The 15,437-nt window shown below is 48.8% G+C and overlaps 4 protein-coding genes across 4 annotated transcripts; 2 read left to right on the forward strand and 2 right to left on the reverse strand.

Moving 5' to 3' along the window:
• Positions 1–1,322: 1,322 nt before the first annotated feature.
• Positions 1,323–3,247, reverse strand: LOC111064985 (pickpocket protein 28). Its single transcript, XM_022352910.2, has 3 exons — positions 3,069–3,247; positions 1,749–3,010; positions 1,323–1,660 (listed from the first exon to the last, which is right to left on the reverse strand). Exons 1-3 carry the CDS (start codon positions 3,245–3,247, stop codon positions 1,323–1,325), a joined length of 1,779 nt encoding a protein of 592 aa, XP_022208602.1.
• Positions 3,248–3,918: 671 nt separating this feature from the next.
• LOC111065099 lies at positions 3,919–5,873 on the reverse strand. Its single transcript, XM_022353080.2, has 3 exons — positions 5,772–5,873; positions 5,442–5,687; positions 3,919–5,383 (listed from the first exon to the last, which is right to left on the reverse strand). Exons 2-3 carry the CDS (start codon positions 5,603–5,605, stop codon positions 4,204–4,206), a joined length of 1,344 nt encoding a protein of 447 aa, XP_022208772.1. The 5' UTR covers positions 5,606–5,687; positions 5,772–5,873; the 3' UTR covers positions 3,919–4,203.
• Positions 5,874–6,050: 177 nt separating this feature from the next.
• LOC111065100 (dual specificity mitogen-activated protein kinase kinase dSOR1) lies at positions 6,051–8,803 on the forward strand. The gene is made up of 4 exons (XM_022353082.2): positions 6,051–6,443; positions 7,202–7,841; positions 7,900–8,226; positions 8,322–8,803. The coding sequence occupies exons 1-4, from the start codon at positions 6,334–6,336 to the stop codon at positions 8,433–8,435; spliced, it is 1,191 nt and encodes a 396-aa protein (XP_022208774.1). The 5' UTR covers positions 6,051–6,333; the 3' UTR covers positions 8,436–8,803.
• Positions 8,804–9,765: 962 nt separating this feature from the next.
• LOC111065069 (kelch-like protein 5) lies at positions 9,766–14,752 on the forward strand. Its single transcript, XM_022353033.2, has 6 exons — positions 9,766–10,236; positions 11,346–12,389; positions 12,463–12,670; positions 12,746–12,868; positions 12,943–13,179; positions 14,449–14,752. The coding sequence occupies exons 1-6, from the start codon at positions 9,977–9,979 to the stop codon at positions 14,536–14,538; spliced, it is 1,962 nt and encodes a 653-aa protein (XP_022208725.1). The 5' UTR covers positions 9,766–9,976; the 3' UTR covers positions 14,539–14,752.
• Positions 14,753–15,437: the final 685 nt, after the last annotated feature.

Here is a 15,437-nt window from a genome sequence, read left to right on the forward strand (position 1 = left end):
AAGATCGATTTGGTTCCTGGAAGGGAACGAACAGGTCATCGCCTTCTCATCCCCTTTTTGTCTACGGCCCTGGCAAGAACTAGTACCGGCACTTGTTTGTTTACACTCTATCGCAGCGATCGGAGTCTCCCCTCTCTGCCTGCTCTCGGAAAAACAGAATCCCAAATGGAAAAATCGAAAATCGAAAGCGGAAAAAATATAGGAAAGCGCTATGTGAGATATTCCAGCTGGCCGTGTAATAAAGCGCAGCGGGTAGGCAACGGGGAAGGGTGGGTGGCTGCGGCTGCGGCTGCGGCTCCCCCTCAGAATTTATGCCTATGCTGCCATTGCCATGCGGCGGAGGAGGCACTTATGTACTGGGAGCTATGTGAGATGTGAAGTGAAGAAGTCGCAGAAGCAGACACTTGCCCACTTGCCCACTTGTCCACTTGACATTGACGCGGCATGTCGCACTAAATAAGGAGAGCAGAGCAGAGGAGAGGAGAGAAGACCCCAGTTGAGTTGTGGGACTTGGCCCTAAAATCTCCTCCCAGACAGCTCGTAAAAATCTATCCCACAGATACATGGACAAGGCGACGTGACTGAATCGAAGGAGTGACATCAGTGGCGAGCTTCAGACCCGAATATTATTCCTCGTTTCATGTTTGAAATTCGTTAGACAAAAACCGAAAAACCGAACCGAATTGACCGATACGAAAGTTGTCCTTCAATTCATTTTCAATTGGCACACAATACGCCACACGGAATTGGCCTAAGCGAACCCTGGATACCCTATGAAGCGTGAAAGTAGTCAAAGATTGATGGATTGCCATATCTGGATGACTGTATTTCCCGGATCTGACTTAAGCTGAAGCTTAAGCTGAAGCTGTTTTAGTCTTCATTTATTTTAGTATTTGCCAGCTGTGTTCAAGGTCTGCTGAGGCAGTGCCAGTGGTCCGCCCGTAAATCCTCTGAATCAGTCGAGTGACTTTGCTTGCCTAGTAGTGGCAGCAAACGGACCAAAGTATCAATTAAAATTGGAGTCGCGTGTCGATTAGCGCCATTATCGGATAGGTAACCGGAATCGCTGTGGGCGCAGTCTGTGCTTCCGGTGCAACGTCAACGTTTCCTCCGCCTCCCCTTGACGCTTCTGCCTCTGCCTCTGCCCCAAATCACGGCACCGAACGACGGACCCGTTTGTTGGCCTCTCTCTGTTTCTTTTCCTCCAGCCCCAGGCGAAGCCTTTGCTTTATTTATTGCTTTCCGCTGGCTCACGTCTGACCCATTTTTCCGGCCATTCAACTTTGAGCCATGCCCACAAATCAATAGTCAACGCCCTCATCCTAGTCCAGGTACGGATAGACGGGCGGCTCCGACCCGGAGTCCGCTGGCCGAACGCGCAATGTCTGCCAAAGATTCTGCTTCTGGCGCGCCTTCATCTGCCGCTGCTGGAGCTCGCTGTAGGCAGGTGGCAGCATGCGGCGTCTGCGAAGTCTTCCTTGGAGCTGCTTGGCAGGGGCCCGAATGGGCGTCAGCCAGCGGAGATGCTCGAGGCGCCGCCGGCGACGTTGGTGCAGCGTTCGCGATGCGCAGTACGGACGGACGGTGATGTAGTAGACGATCTCGATCACCGAGAATATGCTGAATCCCATAAAGAGGCCCAGCAGGCCGCCAGTGTTTGCTGAAATGGAGCAGGAGGAGTAGAAGGAGTAGAAGGAGGAGGAGGAGGTCTTGGTATAGAACTTGGGGAACGGGCTGCTCCCACTTACAGAGGAATTCCGTGAAGCCAAACATCTCGGACTTGGTGGTGCTGCGAAAGGTGTTGGTCATATAGTAGAAGTGCAGAATGGACAGCTCGCTGGCATTGCTGTACTCGCCCTTGAAGATGTACTCGGGCAGGTCCTCGCCGGACTGGAACCTCGGATCCGACACAATCGACGAGGTGGACAGGGTGGCCTTGTAGGTCAGCTCAAAGCAGCCGGGCCAGCAGCTCTCGCAGGAGAGGTTCGTCAGCGAGGACTCGATCTCCGTCTGGACGCGGTTCGTGCAGATGTTGTCGTTCGGCCCACAGACCCGGGCAGCCGGATCGATCCGGGGAAGGTAGTAGAGGACGCAGTTGCACTCGCGGAGCAGCAGCTTGGCCTCGCACTCCAGCTCGCAGTTCTTGCGGGAGTAGGTGCGGTAGTAGGCCAGATCGTTCTCGTCCGAGAAGAGGCAGCGCCTTACCGACCTCTTGATGGATCTAATTGTGGGCAGAGCATCCTCGTACACGGGCTCAATGGGTATCCTCGCCTCCCTTCCCGCCGTCACAATGAGGCCATAGTTGCTGACCTTGGGCAGCTCGGCGGGATTGTGGACGAGCACCTTAAAGCCCACGCTCATGGACTTGGTGCAGTAATACTCAGCTATCGAAGCATTGAGCACCACAGTGAGCCCCATGCGAATCCCGGTGCCGCCCGAGGTCCGGGGATAGAAGAACTCGGGCAGCTTCTTGGCGTAGCCGCGTTCCGCGGTCCAGTCGATGGCCTCGTACCGGCCGTTCTGCTGGGGCGGCTCCAGCCGGATATCGTCGCTGTAGTTGCGTATCAGATACGAGGGGTCCAGGGCATTAAAGTTGCAGCACAAGCCATCGTCGGTGAGGATCGAGTTAAAGAGCATGGAGCACTGCTCCTGGCGCGAACCGAAACTGCAGTAGAGCAGCATCTCGTCGCAAGGCTGGGCCACATCCAACAGTATCGCCTTGAAGTACTTCCAGGTGCCGATGTAGGAGATGGTCAGGTCTCCGCCCTGGTCGCAGAGGCCCATCAGCAGCGAGTAGTTGCTGCTGGAGCGCGAGATGCGCTGCACGCGGCTGAGCAGGGCCTGGTTCAAGTTGCAGATGGTAATCGCCGGGAAGGGCATGTTGCTGGTGAGCTTCTGCTTGGCGCTCGTCGAGATAATGATGGGCGAGGCGCTCCACTTGACGTACACGTTCGATATAAAGAAACCCGACAGGATCACCACCAGAACGAAGGCGATCCCAAAGAAGACGCTGAAATTTAAATCGAAAAATATCTCGAAATGCAATTGTGCAATTGACAATCACTCACCGCTCTGGAATAGTAATGCTCTCCTCGGCGATGTACTTGAGCCCGTGCAGAGTGCTGTTTTTAAGGTAGTAGACAATGCTCCGCTTGACGGCTGCGCTGCTGCACATGGTCTCATCGTCCTCATCATTATTGCTGGAGGATAAGCTGAGGCGCCGCCTGCTGTCCGTCAATGCCTTCATGATGTACTAACCAGGGACAGCGACGACCCAGTGCATTTATAGCAGTTCAGGAGCTGCACTGGCACTGGCACTGGCACTTGCAATTTCAATTCCATTCCCATTCCGTACTGCAAGTCCGGTCATCAGCGCTAATCATATTGGCTCTGGGCAAACACCGACGACCATTTGGCAGCATTAACTGCCAAATTGAATGTCCCAGCCATGCAGAAGAATATGGCGGGGCTACCAGCTACCAGAAAACCAGAAAAAGCAAATGTTTGTCAACCATAAAGTCGGACGCGCTGAATCCCATCACCAAAGGTCGAAAATCAAAGCAATCTGATTTGCTCTCTATAAACACAGAAAATACTGTCTGTTACGGTTCCAGAACCGAACGACAGCATAAACAAAACTCCCACCTGCGTGCATTTCCCTTTCTGTGTTGTTACAGAACTCCAACAAAAATTAAATTCGAACATGAAAGTGAAAAGATGGAGGCCCTCGACTTTGGTATATACATATATATGTACATACATACATACATACATACATATGTATATATACCATTGTACATACCAATGGTAGACTTGGAATTGGGTACTCTACGAGTACTGGGCATACAAGAGATTGGCTATCATTTGGAAATCGTTTTGCAAGTTATTATTACTCATCCATTTAAAATCCAAGTTTGCATATTCATGGGGGATCATTTAATGAACTTCTTTCATAAGGCAGTCAGGAACTTCATAAATAATTTCAATCAACTTGATTGTTTCCTTGACTCTAACTTATCCTATCATCTATGTGTTTCCATTTCTTCTCGTTTTATGTTCAAATCCGTGCCTTCTTTTTCAATAAAGTACTCTATAAAGTATGTATGTATGTACATGCATATAAAATGGTAATTTGACCTTACAAACTCTAGCATTTATCTTAAAAAATATCAAGGGAGTCTTAAATATAGCCAAAAGAGCTAGCTAATTCGGATTAAATTGGAAAAAGTCCACTTTGAGATCAAGAATGGCTGCTGCATTTGGCGTTTCCTTCATGCTTAGCGCCTCCACGGCGTTGTCGCTGGCATGATCATACCCATGGTCTAAGGTGGGCGGTGCCCCTGCCACTGGGGGCTGCATCAGGTCGCTCACATTTCTCAGCAGGCTCTCCTCGGACGGTGGCAAAAGTTTTCCGCCCGCTGACAGATTCAAGCGCTGGGCTGCCTCATCAGTGAGCGTGTCATCCAGTGACATGCTTAGTCCGGTGTAGTCGACCAGGTTACGCCCCCCGCCCACAACTGGCCCTGCGTGCGACAATTGTTCTGGCTCCGGTGTGGGTGCCTGTGCTGACTCCATCGCTGACATGTCCAAGGCATATTGGCCCTCGGGTATTCCCAGGACGCGGGCAATACGCGCATTTACAAAATGCAGGCCGGAAGTATTGCGTATGAGACGTGTGCTCCGCAGCTGCAGCTGAACCACAAAGTCATTCAACTCGTGCAAGAAGAGATCGGCTCGCTGTTCCTCGCTAAGGTGGGAGTGACGCTGCAGTTTGGTGGTTAGAAGTCCGAACAAGGACGGCTGAAGGGGCTGGGACGCAGATTGAGCTGGCTGATTCTGATGCGGGGGCTGCGACTGATCTGATGGGCGTGGCATGTGCTCGGGAAACTTGACAAAATGACGCTGCATGAGGCGGCCCAGGAAGATTTTGTTGCAGCCTGGGCAAATTGCGTTCTTGGGCACAGATCGTTGACTGACGGCAACCTCAACGTGCGAGTTCTTTGGAGCTGGCATCGGAGCGTAATAGTCCTTGTCCCGTAGGTCAGCCACCAGCGCTTCCAGAAGCTGGGCGGATGTTGGCTCTGAGGCTATGCCAGTTGGAACTGGCGCTGTTTGCGGCATCGAGGGACGCACCAGACGGCCGGAACGAGTACGATGTGTGCCCTCAGCTGGCACTGCCGGCTGTGGCAGAGGTGTCGGCTTCCCGAGCGACACAGCAGCTGAGGTGGTAGTTGGTGTAGATATGCGTTTTGGTGGGCGACCAACTTTAAGAGGAATGTGTTTGATCTCCGCTGGGCGCATTCCCATGCCGATGGGATCTAGGCAGCGATAGATGGTCATCTGATTGGTCACGGAATCTGTGCGTATCACTTCGTTCCGCTTGCTGGCATTGAAAATTAGCAAATTAGCAAAGTTGTCCAAAATGCAAGGCATTTACTTACCGATCAATAACTATGTGGTCATCTTTAGAAAGCTTGTATAGGTTGTAGGCCAGCTTTGCGAGAGCATCACAGTCCTGGTTGGCCACGTTGATTAGCTCGGGGGCTTGAGGGCTAAACTCAAAGCGTTCCTGCGAGGAGATTCGCTCATGCTGCTCGTTCTCCATCTTTTAGTCTAGCTGCATCGCTAGTGCGGTATACAGCTGGTCCTCCGGCAGATCATTTGCACTTTTCAATCATGTTCATGTTCTTTGCGTGCAACGGAACCCAAATTAGCAGTTAACAGTTAGGTTAGATTTGTGCTGTCACTTTTTGCATTATGCACAATCATACAATTTGTTTTGGACATCTGCTGCGGGCACATGAGAGAACGAACGGAATAGCTGTGATGGTGGGTGTATCGATACGATACGTGGAAGCAACAATACCATATATCGATAAGAGGTTTGAACGGACGAACAAAAAACCTTGCGTATCCACTAGCTTAGGTAGCTTCCGTAATCATAATTTTGACTGGAACAACCTTTAATAGGAAACTATAAAATAAATTAAGCGATTTGCACATTAGAATAGTGCATTTCGTACTGCCGATAATTTCCCGCACACTATCGATATCACCACCACTCCTTGAGCACCAACCTCACTTGCTCGCGCAGCGTCAGAGCAAAAAAAAAATAGCCGTGTCGGCGAATTTGCAGGCAAGAGCACAAAAAAACTACTCTTTTTTTTGCCCTTTGCATAGCGGCTGGAGTACACGCACCGCACTTATTTTGGTTATACAATTTTGCCGGATTGACGTTCGCAGCTGGCCCTCGTCACCGCCCCGCGCCATCCGTTAAACGCCAGCGCATTCGTATTGTTGTTATTGTGCGTGTGTTTTTGCATTTTGGCCGAAATGTCGAAGAACAAGCTGAACCTGGTGCTGCCGCCGGTTAACACGGAGGCAACTGTTGCCGCCGCACAAGTGGCTCCAACGCCGCCATTTAAGACACCATCGGGCACAGAGTAAATATGAAATTAATTTCTAATTAATTCTAATTCCCAACATTTCTCGCACAAATCGCAGTTTTCATTTGTCAACAGTGGCGAGCGAATGCTCGACTACTTCATACTGTATGCCCAGCACTCATTACGGGGATATTAGGTAACGTTTGCGATATAATGGTGTTGTTTGAAGTGATTTACGATGGAAGAGATTGTCGCACTTAAACGAACAAATGACAGGGCAGTTACAGCTGAAATCGTGTGTGTTTAAATGATCGATTTGAGCAACTAATCTACCCGAAGCGGGTGCTGGGTATGAACAGTTGGCCGGGTCTGTTTTGAAATGGTATCGGTGGGTGTGTGCTGCTGTTGTTGGCGATGTCGTTGTCATTTTTAACATATCGCACACCCACACACCTACAACCAAAAGCACGAAGCCACCCACAACAATGTGGAGCTTTGGATAAGAGACAAGGATATATTAGGGATGGCACAGGGTACACTCATGCAAGGTAAGGCCGGGTCATACTCTTCTCCGGGTAGCATTAGACACACTTTCTCGCTCTCTGTCATGCTGCGACACATACACAAATGCATCTGAATGCGATTATGCTACCCAAAAAGAGGACCGCTGACTTTGATTACCTTGTATGAGTGCATACCCTGGCCTTGCATTCACCCCTTTCCCCTCCATCGCATCCCATCCCATCCAACCCCTCTCTCTTAGCTATACTTTTCGTTTTTGTTCCGCAAAAATTCATTAAAAAGTTAAATTAAAGAACACACAGCTTGCTGGGAAAGCCAAAAACGAGCATTGATGCATTAACTGAGACTCTAGAAGGCCTGGACATGGACGACACGGAGCGCAAGCGGATAAAGGTGTTCCTCAGCCAGAAGGAGAAGATTGGCGAACTTTCCGACGAGGACCTCGAGAAGCTGGGCGAACTGGGCTCTGGAAACGGCGGCGTTGTCATGAAAGTCCGACACACTCACACAAACCTGATAATGGCGAGGAAACTGATTCATCTGGAGGTGAAGCCGGCCATCAAGAAGCAAATCCTACGCGAACTAAAGGTCCTACACGAGTGCAACTTCCCACACATTGTCGGCTTCTACGGCGCCTTCTACAGCGACGGTGAGATTAGCATATGCATGGAGTACATGGACGGCGGCTCACTCGATCTCATACTGAAGCGGGCCGGTAGAATACCTGAGTCGATCCTGGGACGCATCACGCTCGCCGTTCTGAAAGGCCTCAGCTACCTGCGGGACAAGCACGCTATCATCCACCGGGATGTGAAGCCGAGCAACATCCTGGTCAATAGCAGCGGAGAGATAAAGATCTGTGATTTCGGAGTGTCGGGCCAGCTGATTGACTCAATGGCCAACTCGTTTGTGGGCACACGCAGCTACATGTCAGTGAGTGTCCCTTGCCTAAATGTCATCCACTTCCCTCTACTCTACTTTTCTGTTGCAGCCGGAACGCCTGCAGGGCACTCATTACTCAGTGCAGTCGGACATTTGGTCGCTGGGACTGTCGCTGGTGGAGATGGCCATCGGCATGTATCCCATACCGCCGCCAAATAACGCCACTTTAGAGTCGATCTTTGCCGACAAAAGCGAGGATAGCAATCAGCCCGTAGATGAGCCAAGGGCGATGGCCATCTTCGAGCTGCTCGACTATATAGTGAACGAACCGCCGCCCAAGCTGGAGCATAAGATATTCTCCAGCGAGTTCAAGGACTTTGTCGACATCTGCCTCAAGAAGCAGCCCGACGAGCGGGCCGATCTCAAGACTCTGCTGGTATGTAAAAAAAAATCGTGCAATACCGCTGCGCAAATCATTTCGATCGTTCTGTTCTCTGAAGTCCGAATTCTTTTCTTTTTGTTGCTGTGAAGAGTCATCCGTGGATACGCAAGGCGGAGGTGGAGGAGGTGGATATATCCGGATGGGTGTGTAAGACAATGGACCTGCCGCCGTCGACGCCAAAACGCAATACTTCGCCCAACTAAATGAGGCATTCCGTTGTACGTTTTTCGCTCCCCATTCACCATTCACCATCGGCCCTCTCACCCGCCGTGCCGCTCTCACTAACGCACACAAAAACACATACACGTTATCTATTTGTATGTAGCTAAGTACTGTACTGTTGTATCATATACACATATATATAGATCGATATACATCGTATACATATGTTATATATTTCCATTTCTTTCGAATCCTTCCGATGTCTCTGTGTGTTTCTATTTTGCTCTTTTACAAAGAAAAATTCATGTTTCATTTCTCCGCAATAAAAGGAGAAAACAATCAAGAAATGCAAGAAAACTAATTATAAAATCGAAAATAAAACATCCAAGTTAAACCATGATCCAGAAGGTTGTATACACCATTTCCAAAACGAGCCGTTGCGTGTTGGATAGCATTGGCCAAAGCTATAACGAGCTATCAATGTGCCAGCGCCAAACCTTTTTCCGAGTTTAAAATAATTTGCTTCTCCCAAACTTCTTTCCTGTTTTAATTCAATTTCGGAAGCAGACGCTCGACGGAGGAATACAACATTATTTATTTTCCTAAAATGTGAAGACTGCTAAAAGGCTTTCCAGATGTTACCACGCACATTAGCCAAATGCAAAATCATTGCGGGACGTCTGATGCAGACTCTGGTGGAACGTCGCTACGGGATGAATGGATTTGATGTTCAGTGGTGGCGACACACTGCTGTCCATCTTTTGCAAATTCCTGCAAATTCTCATTGAGATTCAGGAGTAGCTGTTCGAGTACCAATATTATTGAAAATAGTCTACACGATGCTCTTATGTACTTTTTAAGCTTTCCGATTGGCCGCAGCCCATGAGCATGACACGTACATTAATATTCTGGATAATCTTTCTTAATTAAAAATTGAATTGGATTATTTTAATTCCTACATATCATTTTGATTTGATTTCGAATTCCAACCGAAACAATTATTCGTAATTGTTTAAAACCTAACAATCGACGGATACCGATAGCGAAAGTATCGGCCATCTCTAGTCGGGAAAATAAATAAAGTAGCAGAAACAGCTGTGTTGCTTGCCATTGTATATAAACAGATACACGTACATTTTCTGATAAGCATTACCACAGTTGCGGATCCAGCACGCAGTTTTGGCCATTACCCGTACCCTCCTGACTAATTGCAATTGTCAATGAAAGAAAGGCAGAGACCAAACCGAGACGCAGTCAACTCAGAAGCCATGTGGGTGAGGGAAAGGGACAGAGCGGCAACAGCACAAACACAGGCAAATTGAAACAAGAGTTCTTTGTTGTAACGGCAACGGCAGCAACGCAAAGGCAACGCGACGCGACGCAAATTATAGTTGGAGCAACAAGCCGACCACGCTCCATAACAACAACAAGCGACGCGACAGTAGGTTCAAGACAGAGCTCCAATGCAGACGTTCCGCAGCAGCAGCAACGGCAACGGTAACTGCAACTGCATTTGACGGCAGGGTAGGATCTCTGGAACATAATCGAAGGAAAGGAAAACAAAATTCAACCATCCAGCATCATGCATCCAGTTAATCAAAAGGAGAGTCCCAGCCGGGATTCCACTGCCTCCACATCGGGACACATATCTATGCTAGCAGACAGCACACTGGAATCCCTCTCCCGTGACTACAGCCTGGGCAGCCTGAACTCCGCCGGCAGCCAGGACGAGTTCTTCCGTTGCCGGGAACACGCCGACAACATCCTTAAGCGTATGCAGCTGTACGTGGACAGCCAGCAGCTGTGCGATGTCACCCTAATCGCTGGGATCGATGGGAAGCGGTAAGTCGAAAACGAAAGACAAAGGAATTCAAATTGGAAAGTTGGGCCCCTTCCAATTACCTTGCCTTGCCTTTGCCCCTCCACCACCACATACCCATCCCCATCCCCGTTGTGCGATTCATTAGCAATTCTCCAGCATATTCGTCTTTCTCTCTCTTGCGCTCTTTCACTCGGGATTTCCCAGGCGCTTCCCCTCCCGCAACTGACCTTCACTTCGGATCAGTTCACTTGGGTTCTTTGTCTGTTTTCTGCGCTGTCGCTGTCGCTATCCCCAACGTGATTCCAACAGTAAACACTCACACACACACGCCGAACGCGTCGCACTAATTGCGTCTGCTGCACGAAGGCTGAGGAGGAGCTGAGACTGGGAGCTGCTGCAACTGAGCGGCTGAGAGTTGAGCAAACGGGCCGACAAGTGATCGAGCGAGTGACAGAGATAGAGAGAGGCGAGTGCAGTTCCGCAGTCTGTTTCGTTTTTTTTCGTGAGTGAGGGGAACGGAACGGAACAATGGTATAATGGTGCGGCAAAAAGAGTGATATGGAAAAATATGTACAGATTTCCCGATTTCCAATCAAGATTTATAGTGCGATCTGTGCAGAAAAATGTGCACATATGTGCATACATACATTTGTATGTACAATTGCAGCTCTGTTTTATGCTTCCTTTGATGCTTTGTGCATTCAACCGGTTTTGTTTATGAAACCCCTCCGATCGGTGGCCGTGGTTAGAAATAGAAAAAAGGGGAAGGAACTCGCATGCAGACAGTGCATAACAGTGCAGTAAAAATGCATACGGCATACGGCAGAAGTACTTAAGATCTATTGTTCCTATGAGAGTATTTTCTTTTTAATAGTGTCCAAGGATTTGTGACATATTTATGTACATACATACATATGTGCATATGTAAATTATCCATACTGAAATCGTGCCAATGATGATCGCTAGATAGAGTTCAAATAGATAAGACTCCTTAACATTATGATAACATTAACATACATATGCACAGATGTATGTTTCCTATCATATATCAACAAATGCCTCAAAAATACATACATATGTAGATATGTCAGAAAAACTTTAATCATAGTTTTGTTTTGTTTTTGTTCAGAGTGCCCGCCCATCGCCTGGTGCTATCGGCTTCCAGTGCCTACTTCTCGGCGATGTTCACGGGCTCACTGCGCGAGACCAAGGAGCCGGAGGTGACGCTCGGCGAAGTGCCAGGCGACGCCCTGCATCTTCTGGTGCAATACTGCTACACGGGATTCATCGAGCTGCGCGAGGACACCGTGGAGACGCTGCTGGCGACTGCCTGCCTGCTACAGCTCACCTCGGTGGTGACTGCCTGCTGCAACTTCCTGGCCAGGCAGCTGCACCCCTCCAACTGTTTGGGATTCGCTTTCTTCGCCGAGCAGCAGAGCTGCACGACGTTGCTGCGCCTGGCCCAGTCTTACACGTGCCAGTACTTCATGCAGGTGTGCCAGAACCAAGAGTTCTTTCAATTGAACGCCGACCAGCTGGGCAAGCTGCTCTGCAGCGATGATCTCAATGTGCCCTCCGAACAGGACGTCTTTCACAGCCTCATGTCATGGGTGCGGCACGACTCCCCCAGCCGGGACCAGCACATACCCGAGCTGCTGGCCCTCGTCCGACTGCCGCTGTTGCAGCCGGCCTTCATCATGGACCACGTGGAGAACGTTTGCAATGCCAACGAGTGCCAGCAGCTGGTAATGGAAGCCTTCAAGTGGCACCTAATGCCCGAGCGTCGCTCCCGCATTGCCACCGAGCGCACTACGCCCCGAAAGTCAACAGTTGGCCGACTCCTAGCTGTCGGCGGCATGGATGCCCACAAGGGAGCGATCAGCATCGAGAGCTACTGCCCCCGCCTGGACAAGTGGACTCCATTTAAGCACATGACTGGACGTCGTCTACAGTTCGGGGCCGCTGTAATGGAGGACAAGCTTATCTTGGTGGGCGGACGTGACGGCCTGAAGACCCTCAACACTGTGGAGAGCCTCGACCTGAATACCATGTCCTGGGTCCCGTTAAATCCCATGGCCACGCCACGCCACGGTCTGGGTGTGGCTGTGCTCGAGGGTCCGCTCTATGCTGTCGGCGGTCATGATGGCTGGAGCTACCTAAACACAGTCGAGCGGTAAGTCAGGGCTGGCCCCCGCCACCCAATCTTTGGACATCCCCTTTAATTGATTGATTTGTGTCTGCTCTAGGTGGGATCCAATAGCTCGTACCTGGAGCTATGTCTCGCCCATGTCTTCGATGCGTTCCACCGCCGGCGTGGCAGTGCTAAGTGGCCGCCTTTATGCGGTGGGCGGGCGTGATGGTTCCGTCTGCCATCGCTCCATAGAGTGCTACGATCCGCACACCAACAAATGGAGCCTGCTGGCGCCTATGAATCGGCGTCGCGGTGGTGTGGGCGTAAGTCGTCCTGGAAGGGCATGGACTACGGGACTCACTTGCAAATACTATCTGATTTGTACGTACTTTTTTCAGGTGACGGTGGCAAATGGTTTCCTTTATGCATTGGGCGGGCACGATTGCCCCGCCAGCAACCCCATGGTCTGTCGCACTGAAACTGTGGAACGCTATGATCCAGCTACCGATACCTGGACTCTGGTAAGTCTCTTCGGTCATCGTTCCAACATAAGGGTGCTCTCCTCAAACGAGTCTACGTTATCTCCCGCTCTTAGATTTGCTCGCTGGCCCTGGGAAGGGACGCAATTGGTTGTGCTCTGCTTGGTGACCGACTGATTGTCGTTGGCGGCTACGATGGCAATACTGCGCTGAAGAGCGTTGAGGAATACGACCCGGTTCGCAATGGCTGGAACGAGCTGACCCCCATGTCGTTTGCCCGGGCTGGCGCCTGTGTCGTGGCCATTCCCAATGTCATACCGCCGGCGGCCCAGCAGCCGCCCCCCAGTGCCACAGTTTAGTTTAACCCTTCCAATTCCACATTTGTTTCTACTGTAGTTGTTCTCGTTGTCGCTCTGAGCTGCTCGTGGTTGTTGCTGCCGTTGTTGCTGATGTTATCATATCCTTGCAGTATAGAAAGACCGCTAGATATAGCCATTTCCATGTCCTTTTGTCTGCTCCAATTCAAACTAGTGCCCCATTCCAGAAATGCAACGCAATGATTTTAATGTTACGGTCGGTCCATATATCGCAAAGCCGCTGTTGGAACGATGAGCCGTAAGAGGAGTATTGTTCTGGACTAGTAATCTGCAAGGGTACGTGATGCTTCGGCTCCCGAAGATAGCCATTCCCTCTGGAAACATCAGAGAAATGAAGACTTGTGTAACCGTGCAAGAACTGCAGCCCGACCAGGCTCCGCTTACGCTCGCGTCGCCTCTCGCTCCTCTGTGTTCCGACATTAATCCCCTGGCACCCTTTGGCATGGCATTTCCGCGTCTCCATCTACCCCCAGTTCCTACTTCTTGCACTCAAGCCACAGGCTACTTTGCTGCTACTTTCCTCGAGGTCAAGCATACCAACGAAATACAAAAAAAAAATCTCATAAATTGTAAGATATGCATGCGGCGAGGCTTCATGAATAATTAGTTTTTCTATCTATCGTAGTTACATTCGCATCTCATTCATCGCATTTTTTCGTATGCTTCCATGGTATTCTGCTCCCCAGCCCACTGTCCCCTGCCAGCATGCTCGCCCGCTCGCACTCTCTCAATTCGAGGTGACAGACACATCCATCACACACTCGCACGTACACACACACACACACAAACACACACACCGTCTATTCGAATATATTCCATTCCACCATAGCACTCATTCCAGTGATCCAGCGTATTAATGCTAAAGAAGACTGTGCCAAGCCAAAATTCCGATCATTCCAAGTCCAATTAACGGCTCATTTGCATGGGAACTGTACGCTTCCATATTCCTTTTGTGTTTATACAAAGAAAATAAGTAAGAAACGATAAATGAGTTTTAGTTAATAAGTACATATGTATGTAATGGCATTTTGAAGCTAGTTTTAATTGATTTGAGCTACATATTGCATCTTCATTGGCATCGATTAGCAATGTACTACTACTACTACTACTACTATACATATGTATGTGTCTATAAGCAAGCATTTATTTCTAATTTTTTTATTATGTTTTTATTTCTTTCTTTTCACATTTCCGAACGTTTTCCTCGTTTCTCGACTGCATTAAACGTGCGCGTGTATTTTGTAGAAAAAGAAGAAGTGGAAGCCAGTGAGATTGGATCCAATCTGCTATAGGCGTCCTAGATCCGTCGAGTTTGTCGACTACTATAACATGTAAAGCAAAGAAAGCCGAAAAACTATAAACATTTAAGCAAAGCAATGCTACGAAAACAGAAACAAGCAAGGAAGAGAAATTCAAATATTACGTATTATTTTATATTTACACATATATATATTTTTACACAAAACATACACTATGCATAAATGTATAAACTGAATATGTATTTTTTGTAATAAATCGTATAGTACATACATATGTACATACATATACCTTATTTATGCGCAAGCTGCCTCTCTTCGAAAATGAGAATCAAACCACTAACCTAACCATATAGTACAGTATACATATATGTATTTATATGTATATGTATATATGGTACAGTATATACTTTATGGTTAGTGGTTTCAGTCAAAGTTTTAACCGAGTTGGAAAGAGGCAAAATAAAAACACACGAAAGCAGCTGGCCAATCTATTGCTAACAGAGCTTTAAAAAATCAAATGAAGCCAATACGTTGTACCCCAATTTATAGTTCATGAGTCTAAATACGCAAAAAGAACCTTAAAGGCTGCACAAAAAGTGTACTTAATAATGCGTATAGACGACTTATATTATAAAAAGCCTAAATTTCGCATGATTCTTTGGCGATTTGTGCAACAACTGTTCCTGCTGTCTGCTTCGTTAGTACATATCATTCATTTTATTTAGTAGAATTAACATATGCGATGGAGCACTTCAGGTGGCCCTTGAGCTAGTGTGGCGGGACGAGGTGTACTTTGTGTACCGATCGGGTCTGGGCGTACTCTCCTCGTTGGGGCTTGGAACCAGCCCACGGACTGATACGACTGAAAGCATTTCCTTTGGGGCGCTGGCATCGTTCTGGGAGAGCTTTTGGGAGTGCTGCTGGGTGTCTTTGATATCCTGTCCTGTGCAAGCATTCCCAAATCCATTGCTCGAG

Source organism: Drosophila obscura, unplaced genomic scaffold (genome assembly GCF_018151105.1).
Source record: "Drosophila obscura isolate BZ-5 IFL unplaced genomic scaffold, ASM1815110v1 contig_73, whole genome shotgun sequence".
Taxonomy (NCBI): domain Eukaryota; kingdom Metazoa; phylum Arthropoda; class Insecta; order Diptera; family Drosophilidae; genus Drosophila; species Drosophila obscura.

Excerpts from the sequence above, each read along its gene's own strand:
- LOC111064985 (XM_022352910.2), bottom strand. The coding sequence starts at position 3,247 with ATGAAGGCATTGACGGACAGCAGGCGGCGCCTCAGCTTATCCTCCAGC. Across the intron at positions 3,011-3,068 it reads AGCATTACTATTCCAGAGCG|CGTCTTCTTTGGGATCGCCT; the intron begins GTGAGTGATTGT and ends TTTAAATTTCAG. Across the intron at positions 1,661-1,748 it reads TGGCTTCACGGAATTCCTCT|CAAACACTGGCGGCCTGCTG; the intron begins GTAAGTGGGAGC and ends GCTCCATTTCAG.
- LOC111065099 (XM_022353080.2), bottom strand. The coding sequence starts at position 5,605 with ATGGAGAACGAGCAGCATGAGCGAATCTCCTCGCAGGAACGCTTTGAG. Across the intron at positions 5,384-5,441 it reads GACCACATAGTTATTGATCG|CAAGCGGAACGAAGTGATAC; the intron begins GTAAGTAAATGC and ends TTTCAATGCCAG.
- LOC111065100 (XM_022353082.2), top strand. The coding sequence starts at position 6,334 with ATGTCGAAGAACAAGCTGAACCTGGTGCTGCCGCCGGTTAACACGGAG. Across the intron at positions 6,444-7,201 it reads AAGACACCATCGGGCACAGA|AACACACAGCTTGCTGGGAA; the intron begins GTAAATATGAAA and ends GTTAAATTAAAG. Across the intron at positions 8,227-8,321 it reads CCGATCTCAAGACTCTGCTG|AGTCATCCGTGGATACGCAA; the intron begins GTATGTAAAAAA and ends GTTGCTGTGAAG.
- LOC111065069 (XM_022353033.2), top strand. The coding sequence starts at position 9,977 with ATGCATCCAGTTAATCAAAAGGAGAGTCCCAGCCGGGATTCCACTGCC. Across the intron at positions 12,671-12,745 it reads GGCGTCGCGGTGGTGTGGGC|GTGACGGTGGCAAATGGTTT; the intron begins GTAAGTCGTCCT and ends TACTTTTTTCAG. Across the intron at positions 13,180-14,448 it reads AGCCGCCCCCCAGTGCCACA|AAAAAGAAGAAGTGGAAGCC; the intron begins GTTTAGTTTAAC and ends TGTATTTTGTAG.